General features: G+C 43.3%; 1 protein-coding gene across 1 annotated transcript in view; it reads left to right on the forward strand.

The window, feature by feature from the left end:
- The first annotated feature begins 12,073 nt into the window (after positions 1-12,073).
- Positions 12,074-19,233, forward strand: part of MOXD1 (monooxygenase DBH like 1) — a 54,427-nt gene continuing 47,267 nt past the window's right edge. The window contains exon 1 of the mRNA XM_051614288.1: positions 12,074-12,374. Coding sequence (XP_051470248.1) covers positions 12,090-12,374 — 285 coding nt within the window. The 5' untranslated portion in view covers positions 12,074-12,089. The remainder of the gene's footprint in view (positions 12,375-19,233) is intronic.

Raw genomic sequence — 19,233 nt, forward strand, 5'->3', positions numbered from 1 at the left:
CAAGGAGCCATCAGAAAGCAAAGTTTTGCTTCTAAGTGCTAGGAGTGTGTTGACTGGGAAAGGAAGATGTGGTGTTGGGAATTGGTGTTTTTTAAGAGCTTCAGAGATGGGAAGTCTGCAAAGCAGGGGTGAGAAGTGCAAGTTCCCTGGGCAGAGCTGCTGGGATGAGTCCCTGAAGAAGGAGAGCTTCTCTGTGCTCAGAGCAATTCCCCAACATTGCTGTCTAGGTGGCCTGTCTTAATTTATTGTATATTCCTTCCCAAGAGAGAAATGGAGATCCTCTCTAATGGAATTGCCCCTCCCAGCAGGGATTGTAATTCCCTGTAGTTTTCCTGCCCTAAGCTAGAGTAGTGTATGAAAACATCACTTGTCTTCAAAATTCAGTATCATAAAGAAATCCTTGACTGTGGAAAAATTCTCTGCTTGCAAGGTGCAGCAGAAGCCTGGCTTGCCTGGCCCTGGTGCACCCTGGAGCTGCTGGCTGTGCAGAAGGAGCACTCCTGCTGATCCACAGTTTATAGGCTGGCCAGCCCTAACCCCCAAGACTGCAGGAAGGGAGATCAGAGCTGATTTCCTCTCTTCATGCTTTTCTCTTTTTGGAAGCAGGGAATGAACAGTCCCTGCTTTGTTGCTTCTGTGGGAGAGAAAGAGCGGAGCCAATAGGGAATCTTTCTGTCTTCTTGTGCAGCCTCTTCCCTGCTTTCCTCCACCCCAGCCAGGAGGTGACCACACAGCCTCACCTGAAATAAGTTTAGGAATCAAACTTGATTCTTATATACAAAAGTAAGTATTTTTCTAAAATAAAATACATATCTAAGGTTATTTTTTTAACTAGTCAGCAGGAGCTGCAGCTCCTGGAAGTTCAAAGCAAGCTGGGTTACAGGAAGAGGTAGTTTCTTTTTCCCGCAGCCCAGTGATGTCTGTTAAAATGGGATTATCTGTGTATTTGGTTAATATCATGACTTGTGACTAATACAAAAGGAATTAAAGCCTTGGTTAAAATGAAAGCCAACAAACAGGCAGCTGCTTCTGCATGATCTTTGTTCTCCCCTTCAACTCACGCAGCTTAGCATGCTTGAAGTCAGCTGATGGATTATAATGAAAACAAGGACCTAAATTCGTATCACCAGCAGAAAGTGTTAAATACAGCTCCACCCAGGAGACCCAGCAAAAAGTCCGTGGATATTGAGCTCAGCTGGTACAGTCACATGGAGAAAGGTTGCTTATATAAGTATGGGTTTTGGGCTTCAGTCTTGAGGGTGCATTAACAAACCTGTCATCACCGAAAAATGGAAATAACATGTATTCATGCTTTGGATTGGTATTGTGTGCTCCAAGTAATGATTTGTTTAGTTTGGTTGGGAAGACTCCAGCTTTGGGGAAGTGAGCCCTAATTTGAAAATGTTTGTGCTTATGAATGTTAGACAGCTGCAGATCTGTACAGTAGTGTTCATTTGGGAAAAACTTGCAGCTGCTTTTCCCCTGGTGTTTAGAATAAATGTCTGCTGTCTGCTGGGTTCTGGACTTAAACTTTCTCAAGAAGCCTAGAGGTCTCTCCATCATATACTTACTATTTCTTCTGCAACACTTGCATTAACATATTTGAAAACATGTCAGTGATTCATAAAATAATATCTACTGATGACACTGTATTCTCAACATATTATAAAAGATTAAGAACGTAAAGTTCTAAATAATTTTGTTAAAGTAACTCTTAAATGATCCAGCTGAGCATGGGAGAATATTTCACCATATATGATATTCTTATATGGTCATAAACCCTCTGTGCAGACCTGTTTCTACACATCCAGCTATGAAGAAGGTGAATGGTCTTGTTGCAAAGAGGTGACAAGACTTCCTCCTACAGATGTGGAGCAAGGCCGTATAACAAACCTGAAAATGAAAGCAATTTCTTCCCAGAACTATGAACTACGGTAGCTTAAAAGCTTTAAAAGCAGGATTTGGGGTCCACTCATTTGGAAAACACTGGGTTAGGGAATGATTAGGGCAGTAAACCAAGGAGCAGAAGCAGTGGTAGGAAGGAAGGGAGAGATGGGAGGAAAGTTGTAACTCCTGACTAGTGATGGCAAGTGATGGTGAGTATCTGGGGCTCAGCTGGGACAGCAATCTTTTTACCCAGCTCAGATGCAGTGAGAACAGGACATGTGCAGCAGCCCAAACACATTTCAGATTGCATTGCACGAATTAAAATCTCTTACAATGACAGACAATTTGTCATTAGGCATGGGAATTTATCTTTCCCATGAAGATTTTTTGTTTAAGATCTGTGTCCTGCTATCCTCTGCCAATGTAAAGGCCAGAACGGCTACTGTGAATTTGAACAACTTTTTCTTTTGGTGATGCAGTTGGCCAATATTTTTATTTATAGACTATATTTTTAACTGTAATTTTACCCCTTGGTACTTACAGGCCATGATCAACTCAACTCTTACCTCTGACTCAGAGCTAAGAAATGTAAGCAGGTTTCTGAGGCCTTCAGCAAGTCTTTCAGTCATTTTCTGTGTATTTTCAGTTTCTTAATTGTCTTTTCAGTGTGTGGGCCCTGGCATAGAGGACAAAGCAGAGCAATGCTTGCTTGCTTCCTTCCCTAGAGGCACAGTCAGCTCTCCTCTCATCGTTTCACACTAGGAGCTCCTGTTCAGCAGATTATTTAGTAAGATGCCTCTGTCTCTTTTAGTATCACTGCTTCCAGGGTACTTTTTTCTGTCACATCCCTGTGACTTTATTTTTTGCTATGTTTGGTGCTATGGTCTTGTATTTTTGTGTTCCTTCTGCAGGGCTAGCTTTTGTCCTGTCAAGACAGTGACCCATTGCTGAAATGACTGATGTCAAGAGGTGATGTCATTTGTGAATTTTAAGGATTTTAATTTAATTGCTTTTTGCCATATTCCATTCACTTTCATTCTAACAGTCCTTGTTATTCTAGATGTGAAACTTGACAAAAGTATGTATGATCAGAAAAATCAATGCAACAAAGCCAGGAGAAAAATCCAGGTGTTTTAATAATGACCGTGTTGAACACCAGCCTTTGGAAATCTTACAATAAACTTCCCTTCAAATCAGCAGGCAAGAATCTCATCCCTCAACCTGTGTAAAAAAACCCTCATAACTGATGAAAAGAGCGGAGTGCTTGGAAGTTTAAGAGATGGCTATTTTTTATTACACCAAGGTATGTTTTCATTCTTAAAAGCAAGCTTACTTCTCCTGTTTGGATTAGATATTTACTACTGACTTCAGTGGAAACAGGATGGAGTTTAATAGTTTGCTGTGTTGAAAAATTCTGGAAACTTTCATGTGATGGTGTAATTGGGAGCTAATCTTCAGAATTTGGTGGTAAGAAATTCTACTGTTGTTGTTCAAAGGATGCAGGATGATTGGCACCCTCTTTCTGCTACATTTTTGCTTCTTGTTTATATTCATAGCTTTGAAGGTCTAGGCAGGCTGTTTACACAGAGGGTAGGGCGTGGGGATGCTCTCCACTTCTGCGGAACAAGACATTCCCCCAAAGGCACCCAGGCCCACCTCCGGCTCTCCTTCTGTTTTGCGTTTGTTCTGCTAATTTTGACATCGTAAGTAAGAGAGGGAAATTAAACCCAGAGGTGAATTACGCCTCTGAATTCATTGAATCCATCTGTCCAATTAAGAAAACACTGGAGATTATTTATTTAGATGTAGAAAATTGGATGACTATTGAGATTTGTAAAGGCTGCACAGGGGAAATGGTCTTCAGCTTCTTACAAAAGTAGTTTAACTCAGATTAGTTTGGGGTTTTTTTTTAGTAAAAGATGTTTTAATACCAAACCATTATAAACCACTAGCATATACTCTGTCTTTCAGATATTTAGTATTTGCTGAAAATAGCAACAGCTAATATTTAATTAACCCATAAAATTTCTTAGAATCTCTCCACAATATTGTTACAACCAGTAAAAAATTAATTTTAATAACCTCCATTTTCTGGATTTCTGCTCGTGTTTGAAATTACAAAGACACAGCAGAGAGAAGCAGTTTGACTCCATTTTTTCCCCCTGGTGTTATTCTGGTGAAAGTCCACCTAGCACCAGTTCTTCTTCTTCCTAGAGCTGGCTGGCATCCTGCACTATGCCCGTACTCCAAATAAACAGATTTATCTGGCCATATGAAAGAGTATAGGAGATACTTTTTAGGTGAAGAAATATTAGAAAAGAGCAACTATTTTATACTGCTTAATCCAGATGTTTTGTGCAGGCACAAAAATATTTGCAATACTACTCAAAAATGTGGATGGAGTTTTTCATGGGACTATGAGAAACCAGTTTAACAGTGGACCATGAGCCACCCATGAACCAGAAGCCTCAGACTACTAATTTGTTTTGAAAAAGTAATGGATGCAGCTCTAAATTTTGTGGGGGGTTGGTTTGTTTCTCCTTTTCTTTTCTCTTTTCTTTTCTTTTCTTTTCTTTTCTTTTCTTTTCTTTTCTTTTCTTTTCTTTTCTTTTCTTTTCTTTTCTTTTCTTTTCTTTTCTTTTCTTTTCTTTTCTTTTCTTTTCTTTTCTTTTCTTCTCTTCTCTTCTCTTCTCTTTTCTTCTCTTTTCTTCTCTCTTTTCAAGTTAGGAACAACTGTTTTGTCTTAGCCTACTTTATTAAGGTGGGAGAAGAGAGCACTGTGCTTACTTTATTGAGGTTTATTGAAGCTGCACTTAGCAGAAGAGCAACATGTCCATGTAAGTACCCCATAAATTGTGTATTTATAGATACCTGGTACCTAATCTAAAGATACACACCAGCACCGGTGAATTAGGAGTTAGGTCACTACCCAAGATCAGACTAAATCTCCAGAATTAATCGACTCATTAAGGAACAATAGAGAGACATCATCTCTTTGCCCTTTGCTCTTCAATTCCTATCAACACCCAGGAGCATTCTCAATGAGTGAGCACCAAAGATATCTAAAGATATTACTAGCTCTGAAAGGGAAATATATGACTCTATTGTGTCTTCTGAAAATAGTAGCCCTCTGAAAGTGAGAAGTCTGTCCAAGTGGGGATACAAATTTTGCAGCCCTTCAGTATGTATTTTGTCTGGAATTTCCTTTATGTCTTCATCTTTTGTTATTTTAAAGTGTTTGGGGTTTGGGTGGGGTTTTTTGTTTGCTTGCTTCTTTTTCCCCCCTCATCCTTTTTTTTCCACCCTATTTCCCAAATACTTGAAAATTATCTTTAAATTTTTAAGTGGAAAATACCTACAATTTAATTGATCACTGTAAATAGAGTAACTGCATGAAAGCTTTTATAAACTCTTTTTCATTCTCTTGCTATGCATTTTATGTACTTGTTTTGCATTTTTCTTCTGCTGGGTGTTGTAGAGAGGAAGATGCAGTTGCTTTTGCCTTCAGATTGGCATCCCAGGACCTACAAACTCTTACGAAGTAATACAGGTTAATCACTAGAGCTGGAAGCAATGTCTGGCACCAGGGGGGTACAGAGTGGACTCTTCCTACGTTTCCATTCTGGGAACACCTTGACCTTGGCTCAAGTTAGGGTAGTTTTGGAGCTCTCTTGTGCTACCTACAATCTATGTTGTAAATGCTCTGCTCATCTCAAACTAGTATAAATAAGCAATAGTATGCTTTCAGCTGCTCTTATGATGAGTTTGAACTCATGTCAGTTGATGTTTTTAATTATTCACCTGTGTCATGGTTCCTCACCTCTCGCCTGCCTGGCTCGCCAATAATGTTGTGTGTGGTTTGGGCCGAAGATGACAACAAAGGAACAGCCCCATGGTCGCTCACTCAATTCTCACCCACACACACACTCTGGGATGAGAAGGACAAAGCTCATGGGTCGAGACAAAGGACAAGGAGGGTTCTTCACCAGTTAAGGTCCCGGGCAAAAGAGACTCAACTTGGGGAAAAAACAATAATTTAATTTCACACCAATCAAACACACACAGGACACAGACAACAGAGCAGGGCTTGCATATGTTACCCCACCCCTGCCTTCTTCCCGGAACCAAATCACTTTGCTCCCAGTTTCTCTCCCTCCTTCCCCCCAGCGGCACAGGGGGACAGGGGATGGGGTTTAGAGTCAGTTCACAGGCTGGTGGTTCCTGCTGCTCCTTCCTCCTCAGGAAGAAGGATTCCTTACAGTCCTTCCCTGCTGCCCCACGGGGTCCCTCCTATGAGAGAGAGGAACCTCTCCTTCATGAGTCCTTCCCACGAGGTCCGGAGCTGCTCCAGCCTGGGCTTCCCACAGAGTCACGGGTGCTTCGGGAACACCCAGCTCTCCTGGCGCCAGGGTCTTCCAAAGCTGCGCAATCAGAGTCCACTGGCAGCAAATCCACTGGCCACAAAATCCAAGTCCCCTGGCCCAAGTTCAGCCCTCCTGGCACCTTCAGAGAGCGTTCCACCACGTTCCTCCATGAGTGCAGGGGCACAGCTGCCATCTCGCCATGGGTTGCAGGGAAACTTCTGCTTGGGCACCTTCTTCACCTTCTTCCTCACCAACCACCAACACCGCTCTCCTTCCCCAGCACAGCTCTTCTCCCCTCTCTCCTAGCTCTGCTTAGGTGTTATCTCAGTTCTTTCGTATGTTAATCGCAGAGGTGCATCTATTGTCCCTCTAATGGCTCCTTGGCTGGATTTGGAGCAGGGGGAGCTTCTCAGCTTCTTACCGGAGCCACCCCTGAGGTCCTTCCCCCGCTACAAAAAAAAAACCACCAAACCAAACCAAAACAACCTGTGAAGAGAGAAATAAAATCAATATAATAAAAAAATATTTCCCCGTTCCTGTGCTCGGGGCACTAGCAGAATGACTTAGCTTTCTATTCCACACTGGCAAGCTGGTTTCTGCAGACATTGCCAAATTTCCAAATACCTTGACTCAAGTTCATAAAAACTTCTTACTTCTCTTGGGAGAGAAAATTGGAGGGCAAGAGTTTTATTAGACCAGTTGGAGGAGCCGACAAGCTTTACAGCAAAGAGTCTCTAATTTCTCTTGGTTGTGGTTGTTGTCTTTACCCTCCTTTTACGAGTACCTCTGTGAAAGCAGGCACTTAGCTGCAGGCAGGCATGCAGAGTAGTGCTGGGAGCTGGCTGACAGCAAATGCCACAAGGGGATGCCTCAGCGATGGCATTTCTACACGGGATCTCCTCAGTTGTGGGCAAGAATTAATTCCCTTGCATTTGAATTTAACCCAATCTCAACTGTTTTACTCCTCACTGAGTGTATCTGTTCTGACACTGATGTTTCCTATACTGGAATGCCTTTTAATATGCATGCCTTTCAGTGCAAGTGCCATTGAAAAATGGTTACTTATGCTTCATCTATATCTTTACTAAGTTAATATACATGCTATTACCACTCTGCCTGCCTGTACTTCTGTCACACAGGGCCTACACTCATTTTAAATGCTTTTTGCATAGGTTTCATAGATCTTTTAATTGTGGTTTTTTGTTTGGTTGGTTAGGTTTTTTTTACATTAATGGCTATGTTCTGGTCTTCACAGCATTACTCACAGGTACGTGGTGCCACATTTGTTTGTAATGCATTTGTATGCATTTCTTGCAGGAAGAGGGCCTAGAGAAAAGCTGGGAAAGGACTATTCAGACCTTTTATGAGGACTTGTAATGAGAGCACAAGGGGTAATGGCTTTAAAATGGAAGAGGGGAGATTTAGGTTAGACATTAGGAAGAAATCTTTCACTATGAGGGTGGTGAGATCCAAGGAAGTTGTGGCTACCCCATCCCTGGCAGTGTCCATGGTCAGGTTGGATCAGTCTCTGAACAACCTGATCTAGGGGAATGTGCCCTTGCCCATGCAGGAGGATTGGGTCTAGATGATCTTTAAGGTCCTTCCAACCCAAACTGTTCTGTGATTCTATGATTCCATGACTTGAGAAGGTCCTTACGCAAATGGTTTCAAATGCTTCTATACTAGTTAGATGAGGGATGTCTGGTGCATGAGGGTTTTTTAGGTAAGCAGTGTGTTCAAGAGAGACATTCATGTTGTTGCTCTGGATGAAACCTGGTGTCACTGCTGGCTCCAAGGATTTTTAAATTTTTCTTACACAGCCTAATCAGCTCACTGGCTAAGGGCCAGCTTTCTTTTGGGTACTCACAGGTAGTTGTTAAAGCTGTGCTGTGTTCTTCCTTTCCTTACGGTTTTGGGAAATGATGGGTAGAGTGTCTCTTATAGCAAAGTGCACAGTTTTCTATCAACAGATGTTTATGCTTTTAGCAAGTCTTTACTGCATATAGATCTTGTGCCTTTTTTTCAAAAATATTTGTGGCATGAACAAGAAGGTACCATTTTTTACACAGCTGTTTAGTATATGAACCACACTGCACAAATGGTGCAAGGAGCAACTGGCAAGGTTGTCTTCAGTAATGGTAAGTGATTTTAAAAAGATAAATACTTGCTGAATCTTCCTGTGCTTGGTTAGATGACTGCCTTCCTCTAGAAAAGGAGCAATGGGATTGAGTACAGCCAGGAGAAGGTATTAATCTGACGTTGCCCTGGGCTCCTGCCAGCAGCATTACTTCTAGGCCAAAACTCAGATTTAGACTGTGTTTTCTTCATATGTTTGGTCTCTTAATGATGCAAAATTTTTTTTTGTGAAGTCACTGAAGTCTCTTAATGTGAGTTTTGGGAATTATGCTACTCTGCCCACAAAGTGCCTTTTCTAACTCTACTAGGAAAGTTTTATTACATGAGTATTGTTCTTGGGATTATAAATAGCAGAAAATTGAAAAAGATTGGTTTTGTCACAGTTTTTTTGTAGATCAAGTGTGCAGAAACCATTTGGATGGCTTGTTTTGATGGAAAAATATCTGCTGGAGATTGGAAAGCAATAGGGCTGCTATTCCTGCACTTCTATTAGTCTTAGGGAGGCCAGTGTGATGGGTGAGCAGTGCTGCTGAGTGTGAATCTGTTGCTGGAAGACAGGTTACCAGCACCTCTAGTTTTTGGTAGAGTCACAAGGGCTTTAGGAATAAAGGCTTCAGAGCTGCTGAGAAGCAGCAGACTGACCCTTGAGCTGTGTGAAGAGAAGATCATTCAGTCCCATGGGAGATTTCAAGAACTAGAGTATTGTTTCCACGCCAGCTCTCAGCCTCCAAAATGTCATTTTTCTCCACAGAAGAAAATAAAGCCCAGGAGCAATCTGGGGTTAGGTCCAGAGCCATAGAATAGGGATGTCCTGGCCACAGGCTCCGCCAGCACAGGATACTTGCATGCTGGGCTGTGCAGGGGCTGCCCAACCTCCAAGGCCTCTGCAGCTCATCAGAAACATCAGGCTGCTTCCCCTGAGTGTTACCAGTTTTAACAGACCCACTATAACAACCCTATGTCTTTTCTGAGGTACTGCTCTTTGTCCAAGCTGATCCTGTTGTCTTGGCTTTTGGCTGAATTACTGGAATGATCTCAGCTGACCCCAAGTTTGAGTTCATTAGAGCCTGTGTTTCAGTTTCTGTCTGTGCCTGTTTGCTGTAAGAGGAGCAGGGCTGGATGGAGGTGTGGGGTCAGAGGCCAGGCTCTCCACACAGGGAGGTGTGCAGCTCTTACCAGCAACATCCTGTACGGTGCACACCTACCTCCAGCTCTGTTTCTCTCATGACACCCACGTCCAGGCTGGCTGAGTAGCACCATTTCTGGTTCCTGTGCTGTACAGTATTGTGCACTTTATGGGATATTCCACGATCCTTCCCTATATAACAATATTCTGTGCTGTCTATAGGCTTCTGAAGTGTCATCTGTACCATCCTTACTGAGCTGAGGCATCATGGGGTACTTCAAAGTGAGTATTTTCCATTACTTTGTACAAATGCTTATACAACACATGCTACAGGAAGCACGATGAGGCATCCACAACCTTTCTGGGCAACCTATTCCAGTGTTTCACCAATAGCAGAGTTTGTTACTGTTACAGAAAAGCAGAAAGACGTATATACTTGTATCCACTTGGATCACTGCACAGCTAGACATTAAGGTCCTGAATACAACTTTCTCTTTCTTTTGGCTGTAATTCATCTGGCAATTAAGAGCTAATGAACAGAGAAAGCAACTCCTAAGAGAAGCAATGCAAGCCAAAATTACCTTAGACAAAGTAACTGGTAGTAAGATGCTTGATGTAGTCATTTGGCTTGTGTAATTACTAAATTAGGAGAACCCTGGAAGTGTTCAAGGCCAGGTTAGATGGGGCTCTGAGCAACCTGATCTAGTGGAAGGTGTCCCTTCCCATGGCAGGATCTAAACAATCTTTAAGGTCCCTTCCAACCCAAACCATTCTCTGTTTCTATCTTTCTATGCCTTTGGTGCCCACTGTTGTGGTTGAAAGGCAGTGATCTTCCTACCAGATGTGTAATTCAATGGTTCCTTCCAAGAGTGAAGCTACTGTATGAGCTTCTCACGTCCACATGATTGAAACTTCATCTCAGGGTTTCTGCTATATAAGAATGTAATATACAATCTCATAAGAAAATTAAGAAATAAAGATAATTTTAAGAAACATCCTTCGTTCCTTCTTTGTCCCTGCCCCCAGATAATACAGACATACTTTTTTGTAACTGTCTTATGGATCTCCTATTTAACAGTTTTACAAAGAGTGCTCTCCCCACCCCAATTGAGGTCACACCTTTGGCCTTGAGAGGTTTTTTACATACTTGAAATTTCTTCTTAAATTAATCCAAGATACTTGTAAACATTAGCAATATTTAGAAGAGCATCTCACTGCTTTCTGTTTTGTCAGTCATCTGAGTTTGTACCTTTGAAGTTACTTGTATAATTGGAAGAAATGTTACACTAATCTAATCCCTTAAAAATATTTTCATTTCACCAATATCTCATTACTGTTTTTATCTTATTTCTTATTATGTTTTAGGTGAAAGTGCTTTTGGTGCTTTGATGCTTTAAGCATTTTATTTTCTAGAAGTTGTTTTGTAGTTTGATGTATTCGTCAGATCACAGTAGGTGGTGATATTCTGGAAGCCCCAGTGATAATTTGTGAAATATTTTCATGCAAAAGGCTAAAAAGGAAGCATTTTTAATTTCCCTTATGTACTGGTTTCATTGGTTTTCATAGAATTACTGTTTCATTTTGGTTGAGTATCAGGCTCTTTCTCTCTCATTTTAACATGAACAGAACACAGCTCGAACAGAGCAACTTCATTTTAAAACTGATTCTTGGAGCTTTCAAGGGCCAATATGACTTCTTGTGCACCACGACTTTCCCGGTTTGGGTGCTATGCTATTTTTTCATTTCCTCCAGATTTGCAGGGACCTTGGAAACATTCCTCCAAAAAAGCACGTTTCTGATCTTTGCTTTCCTGCCGCAGTGGTGGTGTGTGGAGGGGAAGGGGAGCGTGGGGGACGGCTTGGCCAGGCTGACCAAGTGATGGTGGCACTGGGGACGGGTGCGGGGATCTCAAGGGACTCGGGTGCGGTTTTGAGCTGTGCTTTTGGAACCGTGTCGATGCAAATCACTCGGGGAGCCCCCGTTTTCCACCAACGGAGTCAAAGTAACTCTCCCGACGGGGTATCTCCTTTTTAGGCCATCACATCAAGTGAAGGAGCGGCCGAGAGCTCGAAGGCGTTCGCTTGCCTCCCGGCTTCCTCCCGCGGATCCCCTTCCACCGGAGTTAAACCTCCTGTGGGGCCGGGGCGGGGAGGAGGGGGGAGAGGTGTCCCGCCCGCCGCCTCCTTTCAGCTCCCTTGGTCAGGAGGAGGGTTTCCCCTCTTTAATGCGAACACCGAGCGTCAACCCGGGTGGCCCCCGCGGGACCCCAGCAGCCGCGGCGGGAGCACGGCAGGTGCTGCCGGTGCGGCGGGGCTTGGCACGGCCCAGCCCAGCCCAGCCCCGACGGGCGGCCCAGGGGGAACGGGGGCGGCCGCCAGGGCCGGGTCGGGGCGGGGAGCGAACAAAGCGGCTGCCGAGGCCGCGCTGCCCCGACGGGGCCGGCCGGCACGGTGCCGCCCGCAGCGGGGGCGGAGTGACCGGGGCACCCGGCCCCCCTTCTCCGCGCACACCGCGCACACACACACACACACACACACAAGCAGACACAGAGACTGCCGCCGGTGCGCGGCGGCAGGATGCGGCGGCTGCGGCCCTGGGGGCTGGCCCTGTGCGGGATGCTGTGCGGGATGCTGTGCGGGATGCTGTGTGTCGCCGGGCCGCCGCGCAGCTACCCTCACAGCGCGGTGCTGGACGGCGCGGGCGCTTATCGTCTGAGCTGGGGCCGCCGCGGCAGCTCCCTCGCTTTCCTCCTGGAGGTGCGCACCCGCGGCTACCTGGGCTTCGGGCTCTCGGCCAGCGGCGGCATGGCCTCGGCCGACATCGTGGTGGGGGGCGTGGAGAGGGGCCAGCCCTACCTGCAGGTAAGGCCCGGCTGCTTCCCCCGCCCGCTAGCCACCGACGCCCGCCGGGGGAGAGCTCTCCCGCATCCCGCTCCCGCCCCGCGTCCTGAGTTCTCTTTGTCCTCACACGTTCCCCCTGCTGTTTCTTTCTCGGGACGTCCCTATTCCCTGTCCCCCTTCCTTTTGCAGCCTCCTCGCCCCGCATCTCCGTACCTCTTTTCTAATTCCTTCCAGCTTTTTTGGTTATCCCTATTGTTCTGCGTTCCTCTTCCCCCGGAGGAACCGTTCCTTTTTGGTCCTGCCCCTGCCAACCTTCCCTCTAAACTTCTACATGGGTTTCTCAAAGGTGTCAGGTTTCCTTCCTCTTCATCCAAAAAATGCAGCAGCACTTTTCTCACTCCTCGGGCGCTCCCTCCCTGCCGGCCCTCTGAGCCCAGACCGAGAAGAGGGGAGGGCTGGCAGAGTCTCTCCCAATGAGCTGCAGCACCTTTACCTTCATCCTGACCGTAGCTTGTCGCTGCAAACAAGTGAGCTTGGCCGTCCTGGTGCCGCCCGAGCGTCCTTTTTGCAATCCCAGCGGCATGAGGGCACTATCCCTCTAGGTTCCCCGCCGGCTGGGATCCCTCTAGCTTCCCAGCCTACTCGTCTGCTGGGGCACAGCTGGTGCTGCTCCTGTCCTTGACGTTCCTCCTGTCCTCACCTGGAGGTGTTTTGACCCAGTTTTTGAAAATAACGTACAGAGTAACAACGGGGGCTTCTGGTACTTGTCCTTGCTCTGACAAAGCAACCTCAGAGCAGCCCAACTATATTGGCATATTTCTCTATGTACGTCTCCGTAGTTGTCTAGATATTGCCAGAGCTATGTCTGGGAACAGGAGTGTGGGACATAGACTCTGCTGGTGCTTTCAATAAAGAATCCTCTCCCAGAGGTACCGGTGGCTGGTGGAGTAGGACCCATGAGAGGGGAAGGGACCTGTACCTTCCAGCCCCTCTCAGTGACCTGAGATCCAGCCTGGAGGAGTTGCTCTGGGGCCAGGGGAGCAAAGACAGCTTGTCCCAGGGGTGAGTGAAAGGGGAATCAGACCTGGCATAACAACTTGTCGCCTCCCAGTTGCCTGAAGAATAACTTTTAGAGAGGCAATTCAAGAGCAGTGTGACACTCCGCTGTTAGCGTGCTGCCTAGGAGAAGCTGTCTGTCTTAATTTTGTTAGAGCTAGTTGATCTTTGAAGCTGCTGCTTAAATTTTGTGAGATTTTGCTTTTAGAAGATGGGTTTTTACTAACATTTAAGAATCTGAAAACTAAATTCTTACTATGCTCTCCTTACTATTTGTTGAGATTTTGTAAATTCAAACATTTTCCAGAAAAAAAGGGAGTTTTTTAGTGTATATACTTCCCTTTTTTTCCCTGTTAGTTCACTATGTAAAGTTTAGGCAAATATGTGTGTTATCTAATTTCAGACTGATGATTTTCAGAATATTTTTTCTCCATATTTCAAAACAAAGCTATTTTTTAAATGAAAACCTCAGTCTAAGTAAATCACTAATAATAATAAAAAACCCCACTATTCTGGTTATCAAGCAATGAGCTCTTAGTTCATAAAATGTAGGGCTTGCTGGAGCCTTACTCTTCAAAAGATACACCTATTAACTATTAAAAGAAACACAAACTGTGCTTGGTTAATTCATAGATCCTGTGGGTAAAGCAAGCCTTTTAGAAAGGCATCCAAACCCAGTGTAAAGGCATCCAGTGATGGATCTGTCACTTCTCTTGACAGTTTGTGGCACTGGTAAGTCTTTGCAGTTCCTGATTTCCAGCATTAGCTTGTCTGGGGTTAGATTCCAGCTATGTGTTTTCTCCTCTGTATGGAAAAGTCTCGTCACCCTCCTCCTGCCTCCATAAAATTATTTATATGCTGCAATCAAGTCATTCCTCAATTTTCTTTTGCATAAAATAAATCAGTTGAGGTCTTTTGAGTATCCCACTGCAGGACATTTTCCCCAGCACTCGAAACACTTTTGTGGCTCTTTTCAGCACCTCTCAGGTTTTCAGCATCCTTTAAAACTGGCTCCATACAAATTCCATTCTTCTTCCAAGTATTTTCTTCACTAACATGCCACAACAAATACAACTGAGATAGAAAAGGGAAGGAAAGACCGGGGCAAGCACCTCCTGTTACTCAGCACCTCATATTTTTCCTGAAACTCTTACTTTGCACATGAACATCTGCTATGCTAAGTGCTAGGAGCTATTTTGTTGCACTTTTGGGTATATCCGGCACAGAAGAATCACTTCTATCTGTTAAGCTTGCTTGCAACCCGAGGTTTTCTTCATTCCCATTTCTTCTTCAGTTCTAAGCATGAAGGTTTCTTTTTAAACTGTCTGAATTCTTTAGAAATGTTGCTCAATTCAAATATTTCTGTACTTGCACCGACAAGGAAAGGCCGGAAACAATGACTATTAGGAAACAAAATTTGTCCAAAGGCTTCTTCTGGCCACTCAGCAGGAACTGCTATAAAATTAATGACTTATTCTAGAATGTTATTCCATTAATATATAATTCTTCCCTTTACTGGACACACAGTTATACAGTGTGTTGAGTAAAGGACAGGCAATATTTAAAAAACACGTTATGTGTTAAGGGTATATCATCATCATCATCATTTACATTATTTACTACTAAAAAGAATTTTTCATAGATAGTACTGTTGAAAGTATGTGGTTTTATGCCTAGCTGCAGTCTATAAAATATGTACACCCTATAATGAAAGAACTTACTCTTCTTTTTGGTTTTAGAAATATGTTTTTATTCCATGATCATCAGTCGGAAAATGTGCATCGTGGTCTAAACTCTTAGAAGGGTCATTTTTTGGTTTCTTTGAAAGTTTTGCAGTGCTTGTTAGTGGCCTGATTTTCAAAAGATGTTCTGAAACACCTTTATAGCCTTTGAAGTGGGCAATGAAATTACTAGTCTCTTGGGAGAATTTAGCTTCTTTCCCCCATCCTCCCGTAAATTCTCTCTCTCCCTTTAAAAATAGAAAGTGTCCTTAGAGGAAGGAGTCTTCTCCTGGGAGCCAACATGTAGATGTACTTAGACTATGGCTGTCAGTAAAGGTAAAAGCTGATATTCCTTGGTCTGTAGAAGGTCAGGTGTATTGAGACAGAGGACAACATCCAGATCATTTTCAGAGAAGAGTAAAAACGTTTCCTCTGGCATTTATTCTTCATCCTCTCAGAACAATGAGATGCTATTCCTACCATCAGCAGGCAATGTGTTCCTTGAAAAAAGCTGTGGTGACTTAAATTTCTGGATATGCAGGATGGGGTTTTGCTTTCTCAGTTTTAAGGAATATCCTGAACTTGGGTGTAAAGAGTCACTCTTTTTGGTCCACTTTTCCATGTGTGAGCTGTAGCTTGTCTGGCTAAAATGATCTGAAAGTCTGAGGTTTAGTTATTTCTAAATATATCAAGGTGGAAAGTGTTTCAGTGTCATGAGAGAAGACCAAACCTCCATGGTGTACCACAGGAGTTTTTGGGAGAGCATTGAATGATCAGAGAATTACACATTTACTATTCTAACATTTCAGAAGTTTAGTATTTGGAATGGGAACCTAGACATATTTTGGGAGGATGTAAAGGACATGCGCACATGTGCCTGAGCACATATATACACACATGCATGGCTTTACTCTATTGTCATGAGGGTCACACCTCTGTCAAGGAGAAGGAGGAAAAGAGGAAGATCAGTGAACAAATCATTATCCCATATTACTGAGGGCCCTGTGGTGACAGAATGGCAGATTATGTGGTGTTGGGGTGGGTGTGTTTGAGGGCAGGTAGAAGATACCAGCAGGGTCTGGTGTTGGAAAACTGGGAGCTGCCTTTGTCTCTACAGGGAGGGGGTGGACTTTGAAGGAGAGTTCTTACTTAGCAAAATGTTACCTTGAAATACTGCCATGATCACTTACAGTATGCATTGCTCTTCATAAAAAAATTATTGGGGCAGCCTTAGCTAGTATTTTCCCCTCCTTTTTATTTTTTTTTTTTTTAATGTATTTTTTAAAATGCATCTCTATTGTGCTTATGAATTGACACAGCATGCTTTTTCATGCTAGACCCATGCCTTTTCCTTGGTCTCCACCCCTGTCTGGAATTGTGCATCCCCACCCACAGCACGTAGCTGCTGAGAGCCCCATTTTGGGGAGAGGAATCCTCCTTGATGAATGCCTATTTTGTGCAAGTTATACAAGAGGGTTGCATTGTTAGAATCTTCTGTTGAACTTGCACAAAAATAGTTCCTACTCAGGGTGAATAGGGACTGTGTGTCACTAAAAAGTACTTTATTATTCATTACAGCCTTGCTTGTTAACTGTCGCCCAAACTAAAGAATATCTGTTATCGAATGTATCCCATAGAGTTAGCTTAATTGCTCATAGGGAAGTACTTGGAAGAGATTTTAAAGGACAGAAAACAGTGAGCATTCTCTGTACTTAACTATATGCTGCTTTTAAGTGCACTCATGCCAACAGCAACAAAAGAAGTGTTTAGAAAACAACTTGAAAGGGCCCAAGAGAGATGCAAAGCAAGTGCCACACGGACATATCTCAGTTGGGGCTTTGTTGGAGGTATTTCATGCCTTTGGGCATTGGGGCAAAATCTCCTGATGACTAATGAGTCCCTCTGGGCTTCCTTGTGGGGCATAAAGGGACACTGCAGTGTCCATCTCACTGGGCTGGGTGCTTTGTAGTTTCCCTTTCAGAGGTACAATAGTTAGGACAAGGAAGCAACAGTTGGTGAACAAAAGATGAGAAGAATTCTGTAGCTCTTGTGTTTTGCAGGCTTTGGGAGTCTGTTTTGCAAGGGTGGGTTGCTTTTTGGTGGGGTTTTTTTTGGTTTTGTTTTGTTGTATTTTTTTAATGGTATATTTTCTTGTCCTTTGGATTTTGGAAACATCAAGAGAATTAAATTTTCATACAGCTCCCCAGAAATAAGTACCTGGGACGGGATGGAAATGTAGCCACCACGAGTGATGCAGAGGCTTAAAATAACAGGGGGATGGTTTAATTATCTGTAAAAACAAGTATAGTAGAAGTAGGAGAGAGAAGAGGGGAGATTTTCTCGTGCTTGAAAATCCTTTAAGTGTTTTAAAAACTTCCTCATAATTGGAGTAATTAAAGTAATTAAACCAAGAAAACTTGTACTGGTTAAATGTGGCTTCTGTGTAAGGAATGCTCCTTGTGATAAAGTACGGTTGTGAGATTTGATCATGCAGTATCTCCCACTTACAGATTTTATTTTCCCTAAAACACATTGCTACATGTTTTGTCTAGTATGTTTGTATTAGTGGAGCCTTTAAGATAGCCTTATAGCTTCTGATATAACTGGAATATAGCCTCTTAAATCAACATTTATTCTGGATGGAAAGACTCAGATCCTTGGGACTCTGCTGCAAACTACATATCCACACTGATAAGCAATACTGTATTTCAGCTTCTAACTGCTTGTGCTTCTTACACCTTTGTGTGCTAAGTCTGAGAGTTCTCCACATTTGCGTGTTTTCCATTTGTGTGTGGAGAAAGCAATATTTTTATATCTCCCAGGAATGCCGCAGAAAACAAGGGGCGTTACTGCAGGCTCTAGGCTACTGGGAAGCTGCCCTGGGAAGCTGCCCGGGGCAGCTTTAGATACAAGAAACACGCTGAAGTGTATTCAAATGACTTATAGTTTGAATGAGGAAATACAGGTCTCTGGGTAAAAAGTGTGTTTCATGTGTAAGAAATACACACCCTCTTCTTGGAAAGAAATGATCTGTACATGTACGCACACATACACACATTGTTTCTGTAAATACACAAGTGAAGAATGCATCTTTGTGTCTATGTGTATGTCTGTATTTAAAATGCAGCCAGCACCCATAATTATTAGCTACAGATAATTTTTTTCTGTCCTTGTCAAAGTTACTTGGACACCTGAAGTAAATAACCCACATTTACTCCGGTGTAATTTGGCCAATTTAATCAGAATTGTACCAGCAATTGTGCAGAGCTTCTCTAAACTGCCCCTCTGAGTGAGATACACACTTCCTAGCAACCACTAATTCATTTCATGCTAATCTGCCACATAGGTTAAAAAAAAAAAAAAAAAAAAAAGAAAAAAGAAAAATCAGTAAATGAGTTTCAAACAGACTTCTCCAGGGCAGCAGCTAAACTTACCCATCCCCACTGCTTTAGGAACTTCTTGCAGCTGCTTGTTTGCTGTTGCTGCACCCTTTCTGTGGATATTTTTCCATTTGGGGCCAATCCCAAGATTGGATAGGTCAACTGGAATGCTCTCAAGGTGTTCTCATATGGAGCAGTGATGCTTTCAGACTCTTGCTTTGTGTTAGTTTTCTGTGGGTGGGCTCTGCTTTTCCCTAACATAAGAGCATAGTAAGATCTCTGCTTGTAGCTCAAGCTGAAATTTATTTGAGGCTGCCAAGAAGTTTGGTTTGCTTATTTGTAAACTCATGCTCTGGTTGCTTCTTGCCAAATAGAATGTAAAAACAGCTCCTTTTTGATGGTACCATCCAGTGTGTGCTGGAAACATGAGCAGCAGGATTCCATCTAAATTGAATGCAACAATAAAAAATCTAAAAAAAAAAAAAAAAAAAAAAAAAAGGCAAATATTGACCACAGCTGTTTTTCTGGAAACCTAGGAAGGCATAGCTTGGTGCTTATTTCAAACCAAGGTTTTGGTCAGTTCTTCTGTGTACTGTAGCGCATTATCCATCCTGTTTGTACTCAGGTAGATGCTTTCCTGCATCAGCTTCCTCTTGGTTTTGGCTTCCTGATTCCTTTCTCCAGACTTCTCTGCAGCCCTGGTCTTAGGCATCAGTTTGGTAG

This window comes from Apus apus, chromosome 3 (assembly GCF_020740795.1).
Source record: "Apus apus isolate bApuApu2 chromosome 3, bApuApu2.pri.cur, whole genome shotgun sequence".
Taxonomy (NCBI): domain Eukaryota; kingdom Metazoa; phylum Chordata; class Aves; order Apodiformes; family Apodidae; genus Apus; species Apus apus.